The sequence below is a fragment of the Scylla paramamosain genome, chromosome 35, assembly GCF_035594125.1.
Source record: "Scylla paramamosain isolate STU-SP2022 chromosome 35, ASM3559412v1, whole genome shotgun sequence".
Classification (NCBI taxonomy): Eukaryota; Metazoa; Arthropoda; class Malacostraca; order Decapoda; family Portunidae; genus Scylla; species Scylla paramamosain.
The window spans coordinates 7824863-7845000 of record NC_087185.1 but is presented as its reverse complement, the minus strand read 5'-3'; the positions used below and the strand labels follow the sequence as shown (position 1 = coordinate 7845000).

The window sequence follows — 20138 nt, the reverse complement described above, 5'->3', positions numbered from 1 at the left end:
CCTCCTCCTCTTTCTTCTCCTCTTCATCTTCCTTCTCCTCCTCCTCTTCCTCCTTCTGTTCGTTGCTCCATTCCATTCTGTTCTCCCACACATAGCTTAACAATTGTAACTGTGCAGGAGATAGCCTCGTTATAGGCCAACAGATTTCCCAGTATCTTGTCTTCGTTTGTAATTTTGGTTAATCCTCCTCCTCCTCCTCCTCCTCTGCGTCCCGCTCCTCTTTCACTGTTCCGCTGTCTTCCTTCACTGTCATTCTCGGGATGGAAATAGCACCACTTTCCCTCAGTGTGGTGCGTGTCGCGGCTCTCAGGAGGGCATTAGGTGACTCCCTTCAGGCTGCCGGTGACGAGGCCTAAACGCAACGCTCGTGGCTCCGGGGAGGGAAGAGATAACGACACCTATTTTACTTATTGATTTTTATTCCACAGTTCTCTCTCTCTCTCTCTCTCTCTCTCTCTCTCTCTCTCTCTCTCTCTCTCTCTCTCTCTCTCTCTCTCTCTCTCTCTCTCTCTCTCTCTCTCTCTCTCTCTCTCTCACAAACATATTGAAGAAAGTTTATAAACCGATTTTTTGATGACAGCGCAAAGCCACTCAACCGTTCTGCACCATCTTGTCGTTCTGTCGTTCGCTCGCTCGCTTGTTCGTCATCCGTTCATTTGTTCATTCGTCCGTTCATTTGTTCATTCATCCGTTCATTTGTTCATTCGTTTGTTTCTTTATTCTTTCTTTCGTTCATTTGTTCGTTCATTTCTTCAAAGAGAGAGAGAGAGAGAGAGAGAGAGAGAGAGAGAGAGAGAGAGAGAGAGAGAGAGAGAGAGAGAGAGAGAAAGGCCGGTATGTGGAAGCTGTGTGGCGGGAGGACAGCGAGATGGCGTGGCTGGGCGCACAGAAGGGGGTGTGTGAGGGGGCCCACTCTCATACGCGTAGTAATAGCTGCTGAATACCAAGAACAACACATAAAGATCTCCGAGGGAGCCTTTCACCGCCTCCCTTAAGACCGAATTCCTATGCGGACACCCACCCTCTTGCGCCTTGTGGAACCTCGGCGCTGGAGGACGATGTATTAGCTCCCTTGTCCCCCGCGTGGCTCTATTTATATTATCGCGCAAACCATTTTCTGTATACACGTGACTCGCCCTTTTATCGTTTTCTTTATGTTCATTTTCTGTTTTCTGTTGCAGGTAAGAAGGCTGGCATGGGCTGGTGTGCTGGTTCTCATCGGGAAATACGTGGAGGAGGAGGAGGAGGAGGAGGATGATAACGGCAAGGAGAAGAAGGAGGGAAAGGAGTGAAAGTAAATGATGTCCTTTTCATATTTAAGGTGTGTGTCTGTGTTTTTGTTTTGTTGTTTCATTTTCTAGGGACATTTGTTTTTATGGTTGTCATCGCTTTTCTCGTTTTAAATTTCTTCAGTTGTTTCTAAGATTGATTCGGTATTTTCTGTTTTTTTTTTAGGTTCATGTTTTAGGTTTGTATCGCTTTTTTTTTCAGCCTCTTGTTTTATGTGTATTTTACTTTAAAGTTTTCATCAGTGTTTCTCTTTTTCTATTGTGTTTTCTCTTTACCTGTCGTCATCCTGTTCTGTCTCTGGGTAATCACAGTAATGTGTCTTGTCTCTCCAGTCTGGTATGTCTTCCCGTCTCTTCCCGCTGCAGTTTTCGTTCCCTTCCCGCTGCTAGTTTTATCACCCTCCTGTGTCTTATGGTCCTTCGTACTCTCCTCTTTCCTCTTCCTTGCGTTCTAGTCCCTCTCATTTGCAGGATTTTTCTCTCCACTGCACGCTTTCGTCCCTAGCAATTGCGTTTCCCCTCCACTTGCAATCACCTTCTGCGTTTTATATTATTCAGTCATTCACTCATGTAGTCAATCATACACCCAATCTATTCCTCTCAATCTGAAATTTTGTCCCTCTCAGAAGTAGTTCCTTTCCCTTTTTATTAAGGTTTTACTTCCTTCGTCCACTTTTTGTACTACTCTTGTTTGTTCCCTTTAGTCTCCCTATTCATCTTTCTCTCACACTCAATGGTCTCTTACCCTCTTCGTCTCGCCTCATTGCCCCCTCCTTATTCCTTCTTTTTATTCCTTTTGTTACCTATTCACAGTATCCCATCTTGCCTTTCAACTCGCCTGCCTCTCTCCCAGTCATCGACTACTTTTATCTCCCCTTTCTTGCTCGTCTTCCTCTCTTTTAGTCACCTACTTTCATCTCTTTCAACTTCGCCTTCCTTTCTCCCTGTCATCTACTTTCCCCTTTCTTTTCAACTTCGCCTTCTCCTCCTCCTCTGTCATCTAGTTTCATCCTCCCTTTCAACTTCGCTTTCCTGTCTTTCTGAATCATCTACTTTCATCTCTTTCAACTTCGTCTTCCTCCCTTGGTCATTTACTTTCACTTTCCCTTTCATGTTCGCATCCCTCTCAGTCACTTTCATCCTTCCTTTCAACTTAGTCTTCCTCTCTCTCAGGCACCTACTTGCGCATCTCATATTCCACCTACACCTCTCTCAATCTGATTTACCCACTCTCTGTCATACCTCCTCGTCCCTCGCCACTCGCAGGTATCTCCAGTTTCACACATACACCCACACGCACACATTCCTATACACTAGTCCCTTCCCCGCCCCCCCCTCTCAATCTGGGTTTTGGTGGTTCTCCAACGCCGCGCACCTTCTCCTGCACTCCCTTCTCGGCCCCTCGTCTAGATCCCTCGCAGTTCATTTTCGCGCCGCTCCTCCATCACCACGTTGACAGTGAAAATCCGCACCCGAGTCTGCGTTCCAAAATTGTGTGTCGGAGCGGCGGGTTTCAGGACGGGTGATGGACAGCGGGACACCGGGACACAGAGGGGTGGGGGGTGGAGGGAATGCATAGCTCTTACTTTGTTCGCCGTCACCAGAATGAAGGAGCAGCGAAGGAAGGAAGGAAGGAAGGGAGGAAAGAAGGAAGGAAGGAGGGAAAGAAGGGAAAAGAAGGCGCGAGAGTAAAGTAAAGATTGGTTAAGTCCTATGAAGTGGAGAAAGGGAAGGAACGAAGGAGGACAGAAAAGGAAGGAATAAGAAGGAAAAGTGAAGAATACTAACTTGGATAGGCGAGGAAAGGCAGTAAAAAAAAAAAAAAAAAGAGAAGAAGAAGCGGCAAAGGAAGGGAGGCGGGAAAGTTAAGGATACTTACTCGTGATGAAGGAATGAAGTAAGGCAGAGAAGAAGGAAGAAGAGAAAGTACAGAATGGCAACTCGCACTGACGGAGCGAGAAAGAAAACAAGGGTGAAGGTAAAGAAGGAAGAAAGGAAGAGAAAGGAAATAATGATAACCTGCAGTGAAGAAGCAAGAAGGAAAATTAGTAAAAGGGGAGAAGGTGCAGGAGAAAAGTGGAAAAGAAGAAAAGAAGGAAGGGAAGGAGAAATGAAAATTAATAATAGTAACTGCATCCTATCCAGACCACAGCCTTCCTCCCACTCATTCTATCGTTCATCGTTACAGGAAGTACGTATGGGAACATTCACTCACTAAAATATGAATGACGGGTCTTCACTGAAACTATGAAGAAAGAAGAAAAGAAGCAGACGACGACCAAGACGAAGAAATGAAGGCGGCAAGAAGGAAAAGTTCAAATGATATAGAGAAGGAAAAGTTCTAGACGTTAAAAGTTCCCGCCGTTTAAGTCTCCCGATGCAGTCCGTCCGTTTTTGCGAATATTTTCCTCCCCTTCGCTGAAGTGTTAAGGGGACAACTTTTTGGAGGGCGCGGCGGCAGGACCCACCACCGTACCCAAGAGAGAGAGAGAGAGAGAGAGAGAGAGAGAGAGAGAGAGAGAGAGAGAGAGAGAGAGAGAGAGAGACAGACATGACACCAGACTGCACAGCGAGCCAAACTTTCGTGCAAACTGTCACATTAGCATTACGTTTTCTTTTTGGCCTGATTTTTGTCACACGCCTAAGAAGTCTAATACTCGTACAAGACGGGTGCGTTGGGGGATTATTGCTTTGTTGATATTTATTATTATTATTATTATTATTATTATTATTATTATTATTATTATTATTATTATTATTATTATTATTATTATTACTACTACTACTACTACTACTACTACTACTACTACTACTACTACTACTACTACTGCTGCTGCTGCTGCTGCTGCTGCTACTTGTACTACTATTAATATTATTGTTGTTGTTGTTATCATCATCGTCGGTGTTGTAATTACGATAGACTTTGATAGATTTTCAAAATCTGTTCACGGATTTTTTCTCCGTAAAAGTCTGTCATTTGCAGTGACTAATTAATAAATAACCATCACAAGCCTTTCGTAAAATGCGATATATGTTTTTGTATATGCAATAAATTATTGATCAAATGCTTCTCTACATTAGGAATCAGTTAAGAGCAGTCATTAAAGAAAAATGTAAATTAAAATGTTAACTGGACTTCACATACCTTTTATTTTGTTTGACTTTTATTTATTTTACACAGAATTCCACTTCATTTCTTGTACTCAAAATATCACGGAACACTTTTATTTTTACCACGCTGACAACATAATGTCGGTCATTTCCCCGTCCGTCACAGCGCAGTAAACCGTGGCAGTGATAAAAGCATAAATTTTTCAACATTAGCCCCACACAGTATGAGGTCAGGGATGGACGTGTGTGTGTGTGTGTGTGTGTGTGTGGCAATGCTGCCCTTGGTGGTGTGTTGGTAATACTGGCCCGGGTCTCGTCCTGTGCGGTAGTTGGCGTGGAATGTGCCTTTGCAACGGGTCCTTTGCGCTGTTGTTGATTGATTGTTGTTCCTGTTGTCTGGTGTTCATTGATGGAGTGCTGCTGCTTTCGTTATTGTTGTTTGTAGATAGGTGTATTTATTGTGTATTTGCTTGTTTGTTTGTTGTGCTTTAGTGGTGGGTGTGATGTTGTTTTGTGGGTGTTTGTTGTTGTTGTTTTGTGGGTGTTTGTTGTTGTTGTTTTGTCATTGTTTTGTTGTTGTTGTTGTTGTTTTGTCATTGTTTTGTTGTTGTTGTTGTTGTTATTGTTGTTGTTGTTTTGTTGTTGTTTTGTTGCTATTGTTGTTGATGTTGTTGTTGTTGTTGTTTTTTTTCCTGAATATTTCGACATATAATTTCTACTTCCTTTAATCCTTTCAGTACAGATGCAATTTCCAGGTATCATAAAATCCCCAGCTATCTGTCAGAAAAGAGTAGATGGAGGTATAACAGTAGTGGACGAGTCATTAGTGGTAATTCTTAACGTAATCATCACGACAAATCTTAATACAGTCTTGTAATGCTGTACTGAATTGAACTAAGCCTAAAACTTGTATATATAATTGTGCTTTTTTTTTTAGTGTGAATTTCATATTTATAACTTATGTAATTATTGTATATATTGTTTTTTTTTAAATAGTCTTATATCCAGCGTAAAACTTTGAGCCTTATTGTGGATATGTTTAAATAATAAAAAAAAAATAAATAAAAAAAACACTGAGCCTATTTGGTAGTGAAATAATTAACAGGTTCTAGTGAAGGTCATTAGCGTCTTTAAGAGTGTTTTCATGAGTCCAATGGTAGTATAACAAAAATTATAGACTTTCACAGGAATAAAACACTCATAAAAACCATATCAATCCTCTCTGGCCTTTAAAATAATGCTAATGAGAGAACTGCGCTTAAAAATACAGGTCTACATAGAATATGGAGCAGTGTAATGAGCAGGGCTGGACTCAGTGCTGGTAATACTGGCCTGGTTTGTACTCGTGTCGCTGCCACTAAATAAAAAAGTTACTAGATCCTGAATATTACGTGGTTAGGTATGGTAATAAACTGCCCTTGATTCGTATGTGTCACTGTTACCTGATAAAAAAGTTAGGCAACTAAACTGACCTTTGCATGAGAGAGAGAGAGAGAGAGAGAGAGAGAGAGAGAGAGAGAGAGAGAGAGAGAGAGAGAGAGAGAGAGAGAGAGAGAGAGAGAGAGAGAGAGAGAGAGAGAGAGAGAGAGAGAGAGAGAGAGAGAGAGAGAGAGAGCAAATTTGTGCAAGAGGGGAGGAAGTAGGGAGAAACATGAAAAAGAAAAGAAAAGGCACATCGCGATAGGGAGTGAAAGAGGAGGAGAGAAACAAGAGAATAACGGTGGAAAGGAACGAGTGGAAAAAGATGAAAGACAGATAAGAAGGGAGAGAAAACAATGTGAGAGAGAGAGAGAGAGAGAGAGAGAGAGAGAGAGAGAGAGAGAGAGAGAGAGAGAGAGAGAGAGAGAGAGAGAGAGAGAGAGAGAGAGTGTGGGTGTGTGTTTGTGTTAACTGGTAGTTCACATGTGTAAAAACCATATTTCGAACTTTATTTTTGGTGTATGCGTGGCGGTGGACAGTTTATATATCGACACACAACACACACAACACACACACAACACACATGAACAACTTGCAACAGGTAACAGGGAGGTGATGGAAGGGGGAAGAGAGGGAGACAGGAGGAGAGGCTGCAAAAGGGAGAGAGATGGAGGGGGAGAGATTCATAGCTGGGGAGTAGAGGAAGAGAGGAAGGGAGGGAGAAGGGAAGGAAAAACGATGGAATGTCAAGGAAAAGGGGCGGGATTGGGAGTGATAGGTAGGAGACGGAGGGAAGGGAAGGATATTGAGAGATAGGTAAAGTGGGTGATAGAAAGGAAAGGGGAAAGGGGGTGTTTAAGGAGGAAATATGGGATAGAAGAGAGTAAGAAAATGTAAGAGGGGATGACAATAAGAGGTGGAAAAGGACGACAGGGAAAGAATGGAAGAGGTAAAGGGAAGGGAGAGATGGGTGGGGGGTGAGGGAAGGGGATGGCGGGGTAACGAGAACAGAGAGGTGACAGGAAAGGGAAGGAAGGGAAGTGGAGGTGCAGCGTGAAATAGGGAAGCTTTTAACAAGTACCGGTGGTTTTGGCAACGATGCAAAAACGAGTGTGATGCGTGTACTAAAAATAACACTAAATAAAGGTACGTGGTGTTTATACTCCAGAGAGCGAGGAAAATATGAAAGGATAAAAAAAAATAAATAAATAAACGAAATGACGGTTGTAAAAGTGTGCCTCGGTGGTTTTAATGACACAACAGTTGAGCATTACACCTGTACGCCACAACACGGTGACCACACCATTGAGGAAAGGCGTCACATTTTACCCGCAGACACCAAAATTACGAAATTGGTGGATGCGTAAACAACATGAATAAAAACGAGTCTGATTGGTGGAGAAACGAGTGAGTGAGTAAGAGTGGGAGAGAAAAGGAGAGAAAAGAGGGTGAGGAAGGACAGGAAGGGCAGGTTGAGGGCAAATAGTTATCGATTTCTGGTCAAAAATTCCTCGTTTGCGTCACACCAGCCCAGCCACTACGCCCGCCGCCTTGTTTCCGCGGAAGCTAAACCCTACAGCGTCCCCGCCTGCAGGAGTGAAACTGGGGAGGCAAGGGGAGGCTGGGAGAGGAGGCAAGGTTAGGCAGAATTGGGCTGGGAGAAGAGGCAGGGTCAGATTGTGAGGGCAGAGTTAGATTGGGAGATGCGATAAGGGGAGGCTGGTAGAGGAGGCAAGGTTAGACATAGTTACGCTGGGAGAGGAAGCAGGGTCGGACTGTCAGAGGAGACAAGGCTAGGCAGTAAGGTTGGGAGAGGAGGCAGGGTCAGACTGGGAGAGAAGGCAGGGTTAGTTTGAGGGTAGGACGCAAGGAGATTGAAGGAGGAAAGAAAAAGGAGGAGGCTGGAAGAGGCTGCTGGAGGAAAAAAAATCGGATGCTGAGAAAGGAAAAATGAGGAGACTGAGAGGGGGAAAAAGGAGGAAGATGGAGAGGAATAAAAGGGGAAGCTGAGGGAGGGAAAAGGATGAGGATGAAAGAGGGAAAAAGGAAGGAGATGAAGAGTCATGCATAAAACTTTAGTGTGGGCAGTGAATATTGTGGAATTCTTCGTGTGTGTGTGTGTGTGTGTGTGTGTGTGTGTGTGTGTGTGTGTGTGTGTGTGTGTGTGTGTGTGTGTGTGTGTGTGTATCATTTATGTATGTACATGTCTATTATTCCTCTTATATTCCCTCCGAGACGCATATCGCTCTTCCTCCTTTTCCTCCTTCCCTCCTTTTTTCCCTCCTTCACCTCCATCTTTTCCTTCCTCTCTTCTTTCCTTTTTCCTTTGGCTTACATAATGCATAGTTTTTCCTCACTCACCTTATCTCCTCTGTGCGTCTCTTCGCATCTTTCCTCCATCCTTCTTTCCTCCTCCTCCTCCTCCTCCTCCTCCTCCTCCTCCTCCTCCTCCTCCTCGTCCTCCTCCTCCAGCACTTTTCCAACTTATATTCATTCGCTTTTATGGCTCAGGTATTTTTGCTTTTCAAAGGATCACACCTTTCATTAAATTTCCTTTCTAATCTTTTCTCAAATTCCAACTTCGTCCTCTTATCTTCCGTTTCGTCTGCATGTGTATTTTTTTTTATCCCGGTCTTCTTTTTCTTCCTTCATTCTTTCTTTCTTTATCATGTTTTTTCTTCCCCCCTCGTGAATATTTGATTTCTTATCCCCTTCCTCCTTCCCTCTCCTGACTTTTTTTTTTCGGATTCTCTTATCTCTTATTCTCCTTTTATTCCTGTTCTTCTCTTTCACTTTTCTCCTTTATATCGGGTCATTCTTGTTGCTTCTTCGTCTTTATTCTATTCATTCTTTCTCTTCTTTCTTCTTTCGATGTTTATGGTGTTCTAGTTTTATCTTTCGCATCTCCTCCATCGTAAATCTCTCTCTCTCTCTCTCTCTCTCTCTCTCTCTCTCTCTCTCTCTCTCTCTCTCTCTCTCTCTCTCTCTCTCTCTCTCTCTCTCTCTCTCTCTCTCTCTCTCTCTCTCTCTCTCTCTCTCTCTCTCTCTCTCTCTCTCTCTCTCTCTCTCTCTCTCTCTCTTTCCGTGTCCTTGAAAATACTTTTATGCACTGTTTTGTTTTCAGTTCCTTTTATCTTATTAGCTCACCTTTCTGCATCCTTCTCCTTTGTTTCTCCCCTTTCTATCCTTTTTTTTATGTTTCTTAACCCTCTTTCATTTGGTCTTATTTAATGTATTTGTTTATGTCTTTTCTTTATTTTTTCACTTTGTATGTTGGTATTTTTTGGTTAAATGTTCAGTTACGTGGCTTATCTCTTCCATTTCTTTTATTTTTTGCATTTATATTTCTTATTTATCTTGACGTACCTGCATTCGTGTGTGTGTGTGTGTGTGTGTGTGTGTGTGTGTGTGTGTGTGTGTGTGTGTGTGTGTGTGTGTGTGTGTGTGTGTGTATACGTCACTCTTTAAGGCCTCATCACACTCCTTCATACAACTTCCTAACTTTCTCTTCATCTCAAGCTCATTTTTCCTACTTCTCTTCCCTTCCTTTCCTCCTCCTCTTCGCATTTTTATTCTCTATCGCTCTTCTCCTTTTTTTTTTACTTTCTGTTTTCGTTACAAATGTTCTCTCTCCACATTTATCGCTCTGTTTTCATGTTTTCACTGCCTTTATTCTCTCTCTCTCTCTCTCTCTCTCTCTCTCTCTCTCTCTCTCTCTCTCTCTCTCTCTCTCTCTCTCTCTCTCTCTCTCTCTCTCTCTCTCTCTCTCTCTCTCTCTCATGATTCTCTTTCATCATCATTTTTTTTCTAGGTACCTTCCTCTCTTAAATCTACGCATTCCTCCTCCTCCTCCTCCTCCTCCTCCTCCTCCTCCTCCTCCTCCTCCTCCTCCTCCTCCTCTTCCTTTATCTGCATCATCCTCATTCATCATGGTTGCTCATCTTTCATGGCATTATCCAGCTATCTGTTCCCATCATCATCACCATTAACACCTCAATCACTCATATACTCTCTCTCTCTCTCTCTCTCTCTCTCTCTCTCTCTCTCTCTCTCTCTCTCTCTCTCTCTCTCTCTCTCTCGTACGTCCTTTTGTTGAATTGGTTAGTTTCTATGAACATTCTTGTGTCTCTCTCTTCGTCTTCAGTCCATCTTTTTTTCCTTTTTTTATCAATTTCCCTGTTCTTTCTTTCCTTCCCTTTGTCTCTATTGTAATTGGTTGCGTCCCTGTTCCCTCTTGATAAAATACAGAGAGAGAGAGAGAGAGAGAGAGAGAGAGAGAGAGAGAGAGAGAGAGAGAGAGAGAGAGAGAGAGAGAGAGAGAGAGAGAGAGAGAGAGAGAGAGAGAGAGAGAGAGAGAGATATCAGCAGTTAAGAATAAAGCCAGTTTGGTAAATTTCCCTCATGCTCCTCTTCCCTCTCCCTTTCTCTCTTTCCCTCTCCCTCTCCCTCTCCCTCTCCCAGGCAGAAAAAGTTACCTTGTTTGATTTCATTTTCTGGTCAGCCAAACTTTTATTTCCCGCAACGACTTCTAAGCTTTGCGTCATTCAGAAAGAGAAATAAAGTTTTTTTCTATATATTATTTATTGTTTTATCTCTTTAATTCTTTCATTCACATAACTTTTTAATACCATATACATATTTTACTCATTTTTATTTGTTTTCCTTTCTGGTTTTTTTTTTTTTGAGAAAGATATGTTTTTTTCACTTGTTAGTCTTATTTTCACTTATTCCTCTCTTTTTTTCTTTTTGCCTGACTTTTTTACACTTCCTTTCTTTCTGCTTCCTTTCTTTCTTTCGTTTCTTTTTCTTTTTCTTTTGTGTTGGCGGTGCAGCTGTTATTGTTTTTGTTGGTTATTCTTTCGTCTGATGATTTATTTGTTGGCTTACTTATTCATGTATTTATTCATTGATATATTGATTGGTTTGTTTGTTCGTTTGCATATTTGGCCAGTTTGTTAGTTAGCTAATTAGTGAAGTAATCATTGTATGAAAAAAGAGGAAAAAACTAATATTATTTTCCTGAGAGAGAGAGAGAGAGAGAGAGAGAGAGAGAGAGAGAGAGAGAGAGAGAGAGAGAGAGAGAGAGAGAGAGAGAGAGAGAGACAGAATGTAGTATTTGCCTTATTAGCGGAAGCAAATAAGAGACTCATTAACGAATATTTTATTATTTGGTTTAGTACTCTCTCTCTCTCTCTCTCTCTCTCTCTCTCTCTCTCTCTCTCTCTCTCTCTCTCTCTCTCTCTCGCGTTACGGTGATAAATTACCATCTACACATTTTTCTTTGCTTAATCGTCCTTCCTTATCTTCCTTATCCTCGTCCGCTTCTCCTTCTCTTCTTTTTCTCCATATCTATCTCTCCTTCCGCTCCTTTCGTTGGCTGTAAATAGAGATTTTCTTTCTTTTCCTCCTCCCTTTCTCTTAATTCCTTTTCCTCCATAACTCTTGCCTATCCTTCTCTTTCTCCACAATTGCTGATATTACCATTCTCTCTCTCTCTCTCTCTCTCTCTCTCTCTCTCTCTCTCTCTCTCTCTCTCTCTCTCTCTCTCTCTCTCTCTTTAATTTTCTGTGATTTCCTTTTATGTCTGCCTTTCTTTTTTTCGTTTTTATTTTTTCACGTCTGTTTTTCTTAATTTCTGCCATGGCTCTGTTCATTTTACTTTTCTTTTATCTAATTTTCTCGTGTTTTATTGAATTTCCTTTTGCTGTTATTTCTTTCTCAGTTTCTTTTCTCTTCTCTTCCTTGACATGCTCTCTCTCTCTTCTTGGATTATTCTTTTATGGTTATCTGTCTTCCTCCTCCTCCTCCTCCTCCTCCTCCTCCTCCTCCTCCTCCTCCTCCTCCTCCTCCTGCTCTTGCCATCTGTCCTATATTTATTCTTCGTCTCTTTCGTTTGTTATCGTCCTTCTTCACTTTCTTGTCCTCTTCGTCCTCGTCTTTACCTTCTTCCTCTTTCTCCTTCTCCCCCCGTCCTCCTCCTCATCATCCTCCTCCTCCTTCTCCTTCTGCTTCTCATTCTCCTTCTCCTCCTCCACCTCCTCCTTCTCCTACATATTGTTGTCTTCCTCCAAAGATATATATATTTTTCACTACTTCTACCTGCCCGGAGTATATCCTCCTCCTCCTCCTCCTCCTCCTCCTCCTCCTCCTCCTCCTCCTCCTCCTTCTCCTCCTCCACCTCCTCATTCACCTCCTTCTCCTCCTCCTTTGATCATAATCCTCTTCTTTTTCCTCTCCACGTTTCTAGGATTACAAATCTCGCCTGTATTGGTTTATTGGTTTCCTCTATTTTTATCATGTTTTCTCGTTTTCACCTTTACTAAGAGTGGAGTAAAAATAGACACGATAATCCTGCCCGGCGCTTGTGTGAGGTAGTTAGCGCCTGTCTGTCACTGTGGTCATTTGTTGTTGGTTGATTTGTGACTGTTTTGGATCCTAGCAGAGAGAGAGAGAGAGAGAGAGAGAGAGAGAGAGAGAGAGAGAGAGAGAGAGAGAGAGAGAGAGAGAGTGTCAGTCAGTGATTCCATGTTTGATGTAAATACAATTCTGCTTGACATGAATAAGACAAATAAACACCAGTTTGAAAAGAGAGAGAGAGAGAGAGAGAGAGAGAGAGAGAGAGAGAGAGAGAGAGAGAGAGAGAGAGAGAGAGAGAGAGAGAGAGAGAGATGCATTTACCTAGGTCGAGGTGTCATCCACATCGCCTCTTTCAGCGCCTCCTTCATCTGAGACTGAAGAGCTTGTGATGTCCTGTCTCTCTCTCTCTCTCTCTCTCTCTCTCTCTCTCTCTCTCTCTCTCTCTCTCTCTCTCTCTCTCTCTCTCATATTCTGTGCCTGTCTTTCCTCCTCCTTGTGTCACGTACTTTTCATGTCTCTGTTTCGTTCATGTTTACTTTGTCACATAACGGTAGATTTTTTTTTTCTTAATGGTTTTATGTTCGAGGTTTCCCAGTTTTTCCCTGTTGTGATATTTTTCCATCTGTGATTTGTATTTTCCTCTTCAGCACATATATTTTTCCTTTAGGGCTAATATTTTCACTTCTCACCCTTATCATGGACAGCTCAACATCTATTTTTTCCATTTGTACATATTTGTTTTTTTCCCTCTTATTCCTGTCAGATACACTCAACATCTTTTTCTTCCTTTCTGTGAGCCTGTGATTTCCCTTCGCCTGGATACAATCAGCACCTTCAGTTTCCCTTATGTGAACTTGTATTTTCTCTTCCTAGCTTTATAGACACTCAATAGCTACACTTTTTCTACCCCTTTTGAGAATCTGTATTTTTCTCTTTGTTCCTCGCATTTTTGTCTCAGTATCCTTGCCATAGGGGTACAAACAACTCCTTTAACTTATTTCTTGTTATGAACTTGTCTTTACCTTCTCGTCTTAGCAATAAACATTTAATATCCACACTTTTTCCTCTCTTCTGTGAATCAGTATTTTTCTCCTTTGTTCCTTGCATTTTTGCCTCACTACCTCTGCCGTGAGGAATAAACAACTCCTATAACTTATTTCTTGTTTTGAACTGGTATATCCCCCCTTTTCCCCACTCCTTTCCCCCCTCCCTCTGGTCCTTGTTGTGAGACGCCCGCACCTCCTTCGCCGCCACTCTGGGATGTCTCAGAAATTTCCCCTCCCAAGGCTGCCTCACTTTCCCTCTCTGGGCGGTACATTTTATGGCAGTGATGGGCTTTGATGTCGCTCCTGTGTAACCTTTGATAGTTGCGCGCCTCCTCCTGCTATCTTCTCGCCTGCCTCCCCGGGGATGTTACACCTTGCTGGGAGACACGGGAACACGCCACCTGAGGAACTGGGCTTGGGAGTCTGACCTGTGGTGTGCAGCACTTTGGGAGCTCATCAGGATTATTTTTAAAAGGCGGTTGAAATATGGTTGGTTCTCAGTGTGTGTGTGTGTGTGTGTGTGTGTGTGTGTGTGTGTGTGTGTGTGTGTGTGTGTGTGTGTGTGTGTGTGTGTGTGTGTGTGTGTGTGTGTGTGTGTGTGTGTGTGTGTGTGTGTGTGTGTTTTCAATTTATGAGTGCAGAATTCTTGTTAAACTATCACTAGTTCTTTGAAAACAGTATTGAGAAATCCTTTTAGCTTATGGTACAGTTTGTTAGATGTTGTTACAATATGATATCTGAACGTTTGACTTTTTTTTTTAACTATCAACAAGTTTTTTTTTTCAGTAGACAGCTAGAACTTTTTAGATATTCGTTTTTGTAGTGCAGTCTCTTGAATAGTTACCTATGCTACAAAAGACAAACTTAAACTCCTGTATTTTTCTGTCGGTGTAGTTTTATTTATTCATTTATTTATTTATTTATTTATTTATTTATTTATCTATTAATTTATTAATTTATTTTTTGTTTATCTACCTTATTTTTTAGAGTGCTCTGGGTGTTATCAAATAACGACCATATCAGTGAAAGGGTTAAGCATATCTAACTAAGTGTAACGCGTGTGTTGTGATGCAGCGTTGTTAATGGTGACGGTAGTATTGATGTAGGGAATTGAGAATGCACTTGTATACGTTAAGATAGGTAACATTAGGCTCGTTGTTGTGGTTGTAAGGAGGTAAAATTATATTTGTCTTGATATAACATGATAAGGAAGATAAGGGAATGCTAATAATTGATATGGATGTATTTTCAAAGCAATAAAATGGAATTCCTCTATGCAGTACGAAAAAGGAAGTGGATTTATGATAGGTGGAAAGAAAATTTCTTGGACAAAGCGTTGCTGCATTTCCTATTCGCAACACGAAAAATGTTATATTCTACATTTTTTTTTTCACTTTTATGTAAATTGACAAAAGATGTGACAAAAAATACAAAACGTTAAGTGCTCAGTGTTCGGACGCCCTGTATTTTTAAATGCCGGAAAACTGGTGTGTGCTTTTCAACTTTTATGAGCGTCGTTTTTTTTAGTAGCGTAGCGACACGGCGCAGAATTTATCCTGGTGTAGCGCGGAGTGAGCTTCGTTTGATGTAGAGAGTATTCACCGCAAGATAGGGAAACTTTTGAAGCTGAGTGAATGGAAGCCACGATAATCAAGAACAGGTAAAGTTGAGGTCAGTGACCCCGCTGGTGACTCCACGTGACGGCCGCGGCAGTCAGTCATTACCTTTTGATTTCCGCGGTGACCGGGATCAGAGGCTTTCCAGCGCTTTATGTAAAGGTTCACACTCAGGATTAGAGTAATGATACATAAACCTCCTGTAAAACGCAGCTAAACTCTAATGTGTACCTGCTTTACATAGTGCCTCTGAAAATACAGCTTAAATGAGCAGCTAAACCTTAATAGCAGAATAAGCTGACCAGTACTTAGTATAATGTTCATACTAAGGCTTATGAATAGTAATGATATATGGCACTTCTGGGAAATACAAGTAAATCTCGTCTCATGATCGTAGGAATACACGTTGTAAGCAAGACATTTCCTTGTATTTCCCAGAAGTGCCATATATCATTACTATTCATAAGCCTTAGTATGAAGTAGGTAATGATATAACATGAAAAAAGTACATAAATAAAATAAAAAGGCAGAGATACTTTAAGAAATATCAAGTTTTTGTCTCGTGACCTAGACTGCAGCAACTCACGCCTGGAGCAAAAGAAAAGGCAGTCTTACCGCTGTTATGAAAGGCTCACGGACGGCAGTGTTACCAGTCAGGTAGACAAAGTAACACGCCATGTCTGAAAAAAAAAAAGAAAAAATCCAGGCAAACGAAACACCGCCATGTCGTCACTCTAGCATGAACAAGAATGCCACACTCTTCGCTGCCTTAGGCCTTGTGAAGAGTGTGATGCATACAATGGTATACTGCGCCTGAAAATTTGCAGGTATACTTTAATGAATACCAGTTTATCATGTCGCACTAGCCTATAACAGTACACGAACAACATGGATACTATGTATAAGAAGCACTTGGGTAGTAATGATATTTAGGTGATATCAAGCAAGCTCCAGTTTGTATCTCGTCTGTCTTGACTGTAGCAACACATGAACAACATAATAAACGCCGCGGTTATTGTCATAAAAAGCTCTTCAGTAGTAATGATAGAGAGAGGATTCAGGTATGATTGCACAAGTACCAGGGATCACCTCGTTCCTCTCTGCTGTAGCAGCGGATGAACAAGGCAGTAACCGCCACACTTACTGATATGGAAAGCTCCCGGGCAGTAATGATACACAGCACACCTGAGAGGGCGCAGGAATCCTTTAACAGATACCAGTTTCCATCTCTTCTCCCTTTGGCAGTAGTAACACACGGTACAGCACGCACAACACTTATTTCTGTTACATAAAAGTCTTTTGATCCATAAACATACGAGACATCAAAGGGCAAAAGAACGCCAGAATGCCTGTGTAATTACTTCTCTTTCTATAGCTGGAAATTTTTGTGGAAAAAGAAAATAAAGACACGCCAAGAGAACGAGCTGGATTTTGTGGTAGATTCTTTAATGGATTAATGGATGCTGTTGCCCACCAGTCATGTCCACGCTATTAATGGATAAAGGCATTGATGCTTGGCCAAAGTTTTTTTGTTTTTGTTTTGTTATCTTCCCATGTAACCTATTCAGTACTGTAAGTAACTACTAGATTTCATAACATCACCACTCTGTAATAAGTATAATATACATAATGCAGTAGATCAGATAAAAATGCTGTGATGAGTGATTTTTTGTCCTCTAATTACAAAATAAAGTATCATCCCAAATATAACAAAAATCAATAATAGTATGCAGAATATCATGAAACTGATTTCGTGGTATTGAATACGTCAACTTAAGTGCTTTCATCACCTGTCAGCATCTTTTGGTTTCTATTGACTCATGTGACGAAATACAAATGCTGGTGAGATAAGTAATTAAGTTATGGCTTGGCAACATTGAGATCATACAGCACCGGCTAAGGTTATAAGAGTGTTACTCCTTCCAGCGAAAAATTGCCTTGATGTGATATTTCCTGCTGCCTCTGACTTAACTCTTTTAAAAGTGAGGTTTCAAGATACTTCTCGTAATTTTAAATATTCCTTCCGGACATTGCTCTTTTGGGAATGACATCTTCAGTGGGCCTTTTTCTCGCCGCCTTCTTGTTTTCTTTGGCCTAAACCCCTCTTATAGAAAGAAAATAATAATAAAAAGTGGAGCAAGGCAGGGCACGAGTGCGAGTGGAGCATCGTGCCACAGATCCACCTGGTCTCGGGAAGCGGCGGGTGATGAGCAACGCCTCCAATGATGGCTGGGATTTTAGGGATTTAGAAGTCCTTTTTTCCCCTTCATTGCACTCGCCTTCTGCTAACGTAACCTAAGAGCCTCGTGGAACTGTGTTAGTGGAAGCGGAGGGAATGAGATGTCAACCTAACCTAACCTTATCTAACGTAACTTAAGAGCCTTGTGTAACCGATTTAGTGGAAGAGAAGGGAATGAGTATTGTCACCATAACCTAACCTAACCTAACCTAACCTAATCTAACATAGTTTTAATAGTCTTATGTACTTGTATTGCCACTGGAAGAGAAGGAAAGGAGTAATGCCAACCTAACCTTACCTAGTCTAATCTAACCTAACTGTCTTGTGTGTCTGTGTTGTTGAAAAGAAGGGAATGAGTAATATCAGCCTAACCTGACAGCTTTGTATATCTGTGCTGTTGGAAGAGAAGGGAATGAATAATGTCAATGTGTGTCCTTAGATGGTACCTATGTTCTGATAACTATAAATGTGTCGGTATGGAAAAGGGCATGATGTCAGCAAGAGTCCCGTAGGCTTGTCCCGCCTCCTAATGGGCCGCCCCTCGCTGTCCCTCTGCCTGCTGCCACACACCCCAACGAGGCAGCGGCTGAGTCGGCGAGAAATTCAATCTCCGCGGGATTTCTTTTTAGCTTTACAATTTCTTAGAGTAATGGAGTTATTTCCTCAGAAAAAAAAAAAAGTTGAGTGCCTGGGGATACCTGGATCCTCCCCCCCGTCTTCATCTCTTCCTTCACTATACCTCACCTTTTTTCCTCCTTCTCCTCCTCCTCCTCCTCCTCCTCCTTTCCTTTCGTTTCTTCCCTTCTGCCATTTTCCTTCAACTTATCGCCTCCTCTTTCCTTCTTCCCGCACCTCACCTTTTTCCCTTATCCCCTTCCTCTTTCTCCTCCTCCTCCTCGCACATTCGCCCCGGGTTAACGCGCCTCTCTCCACTCCGCTCCTGCTCTTATAAAATAATTTCTTACTTTTTTTTTAGAATAAGTCTGACACGTGCCCTGAAAATCGCAAGTGTCAAGTAGCTTCCTTTCGCTGTTCTAATAATTCGAAACAATTTGCATGAATAATTGCCCGAATAATTGCCAGCGCTGGTGTCTAATGGCCTTTGAAAATATGGAAATGTGACGTGATCGCGGAGAGCAACTCATGAAACTTTTCCTTGGCGCTCAGGAGGCGACGAGGGGAACTCAGTGGAGGAATGACAGGTGGTGGGGCGGAAGGTTAGTGGGGCAGCTCCTGAATGGCCTCAATGGGGTAGGGGTTAGAGGCGCCTCAGGACGGGGGAGCAGGTTATTGCAGCGCCTTAAATCAATCAGTCATGGGTCAGGATTCATGCTCCTGACGGTGGAATGGGAGGGAAAGTAAGGGTATGATGGTAGAAGGAAATTTTCACCTAAGGGAGTCTTTGGTTGAGTGTTGTGCCACTGTTTCAAACCCTCCCCTCGCCCCCATCCCACCAGGACCCATTTTGCTCTCATTAGCAAGTGACAGATGCATCAGTGGTACACATTAAGTTTACTGCTGGTTTAATTCCGTGTCTGGTGCAGGCGCCATGGTGACGTGCACTATATAACAGTACACGGGTCACCTGCCACCGTTCGTACAGGTGTTGCTCCCCGCCTCACCTGTAGCGTCAAAGTTCCCTTGGGAAATACGAAGTTTGACTCACCTGGTGGGGAAGAGCGACTCTGACCACCCTGTTGTTCCGCCGCCAGGTGATGTAGTCCTGAGGGAGACGTGGGGGACACACCTCCTGCTCCTCCTCCTCTCCCAGGGGCAGGTCACTGAGGGGCGCCTCGTCCACGTGCTCCTCCACCAGGTCCTGACTCCTGTCGTACACGGCGCCACGCTCGTACACGTCCTGGTTTTCAGAGTCTCCCGAGGCCGCCGCTGCCTCCTCCAGAGGATCATCCATGGGCGTGGTGCTCGTTTTGGTGGAGGCCGCCCGCGGGTTGTCGAGGGAGGGGGTGTCCCTGCCCTGGGGCGTGACGGGGGAGGAACCCATGGAACGCGCTAACTCGAGGGAGGGAGAGAAGGGAGGAATGGGGCGTATTTGTCCCTGTGCCGCGCCCTCAGGCCAGTCCATGAGGGCTGCGCCCACCCTCAGGCCCGGGGCCACCAGGAGGACCAGTACCACCCGGCCCACGAGGGAGGCGCTGCAGGGGAGCTTGGCCGCCATGACGCAGGGCGACTATAGGCGCGTGGGAGGGGAGGCAGGCGGCGGTACTTGGCTCATGGGCGTCTTGACCGCGCCGCACACCGCTTCACTCGCTCCTGCTGTTGAGAATCACATCATGTAGCACGCCGCCCCGCTGTCAAGATGCTGCACTTCACGGAAATGTTCAGTCTTGCTACAACTGTGGGAGAGTTTCCTTTGTGGCGGTGGGGAAGCAAGCAGGTGTGTGTGTGTGTGTGTGTGTGTGTGTGTGTGTGTGTGTGTGTGTGTGTGTGTGTGTGTGTGTGCGTGAGTGACAGCTGCGTCCTTTCACGCCGGCGTTCACCAGCTGGCAGGGTGGCGGGGTGGTTGTGGCGGGTGCGGCGGGTCAGGCTGGTGCGGCGCGGCCCGGCATCCCTTGATGGCGCCCCGCCCTGCAAAGAGAACACACACACACATTACACACCTTTAATGCCTCCTGTGGCTGTGTTTGGAGGGAATGACACAAAAGTTTGGGACACAGAGTAGGAGACCTTAAGTTATATCGCTCGTGAAAGTTATGTGATAAACAGTTGTTGTTTAATTAAAGGGACACTTGTATCGGCTGTATCGACATGCTGTTATGGTGAAGATAAGAAATACTAAAAATAACCTTTCGCACCCCATGGTAAACACACGGGAATTACCGGTCTTCATCAGCCTCACGCGGATATCTTTGAATGGCTAAATATTTCACAAAACAAACCAACAGACACGCATTCCTTTAATCCTTGTCGAAATAAAACACCTTTGTCGGCCTTGTTCACTCACACGAACTCTTACTCTAAAATGTGGGCCAACTCTGCCAATTTCCTTTAATCAACAGCTTTGGCGGTGCGTGAGGGGACCGCGATGGTGTGGCGGCGAGGA

General features: G+C 43.3%; 1 protein-coding gene across 4 annotated transcripts in view; it reads right to left on the bottom strand.

Moving 5' to 3' along the window:
- LOC135090619 (uncharacterized) overlaps positions 1-19555 on the bottom strand; it is a 169048-nt gene extending 149493 nt beyond the window's left edge. For 3 of the 4 annotated variants that reach the window (XM_063987533.1, XM_063987532.1, XM_063987534.1), the window contains exon 1: positions 18744-19396. In XM_063987533.1, the coding sequence (XP_063843603.1) occupies positions 18744-19253 (510 nt within the window). In that variant the 5' untranslated portion in view covers positions 19254-19396. Of the gene's footprint in view, positions 1-18743 lie in introns of all 4 variants that reach the window. The other variant, XM_063987536.1, reaches the window with a different exon arrangement.
- Positions 19556-20138: the final 583 nt, after the last annotated feature.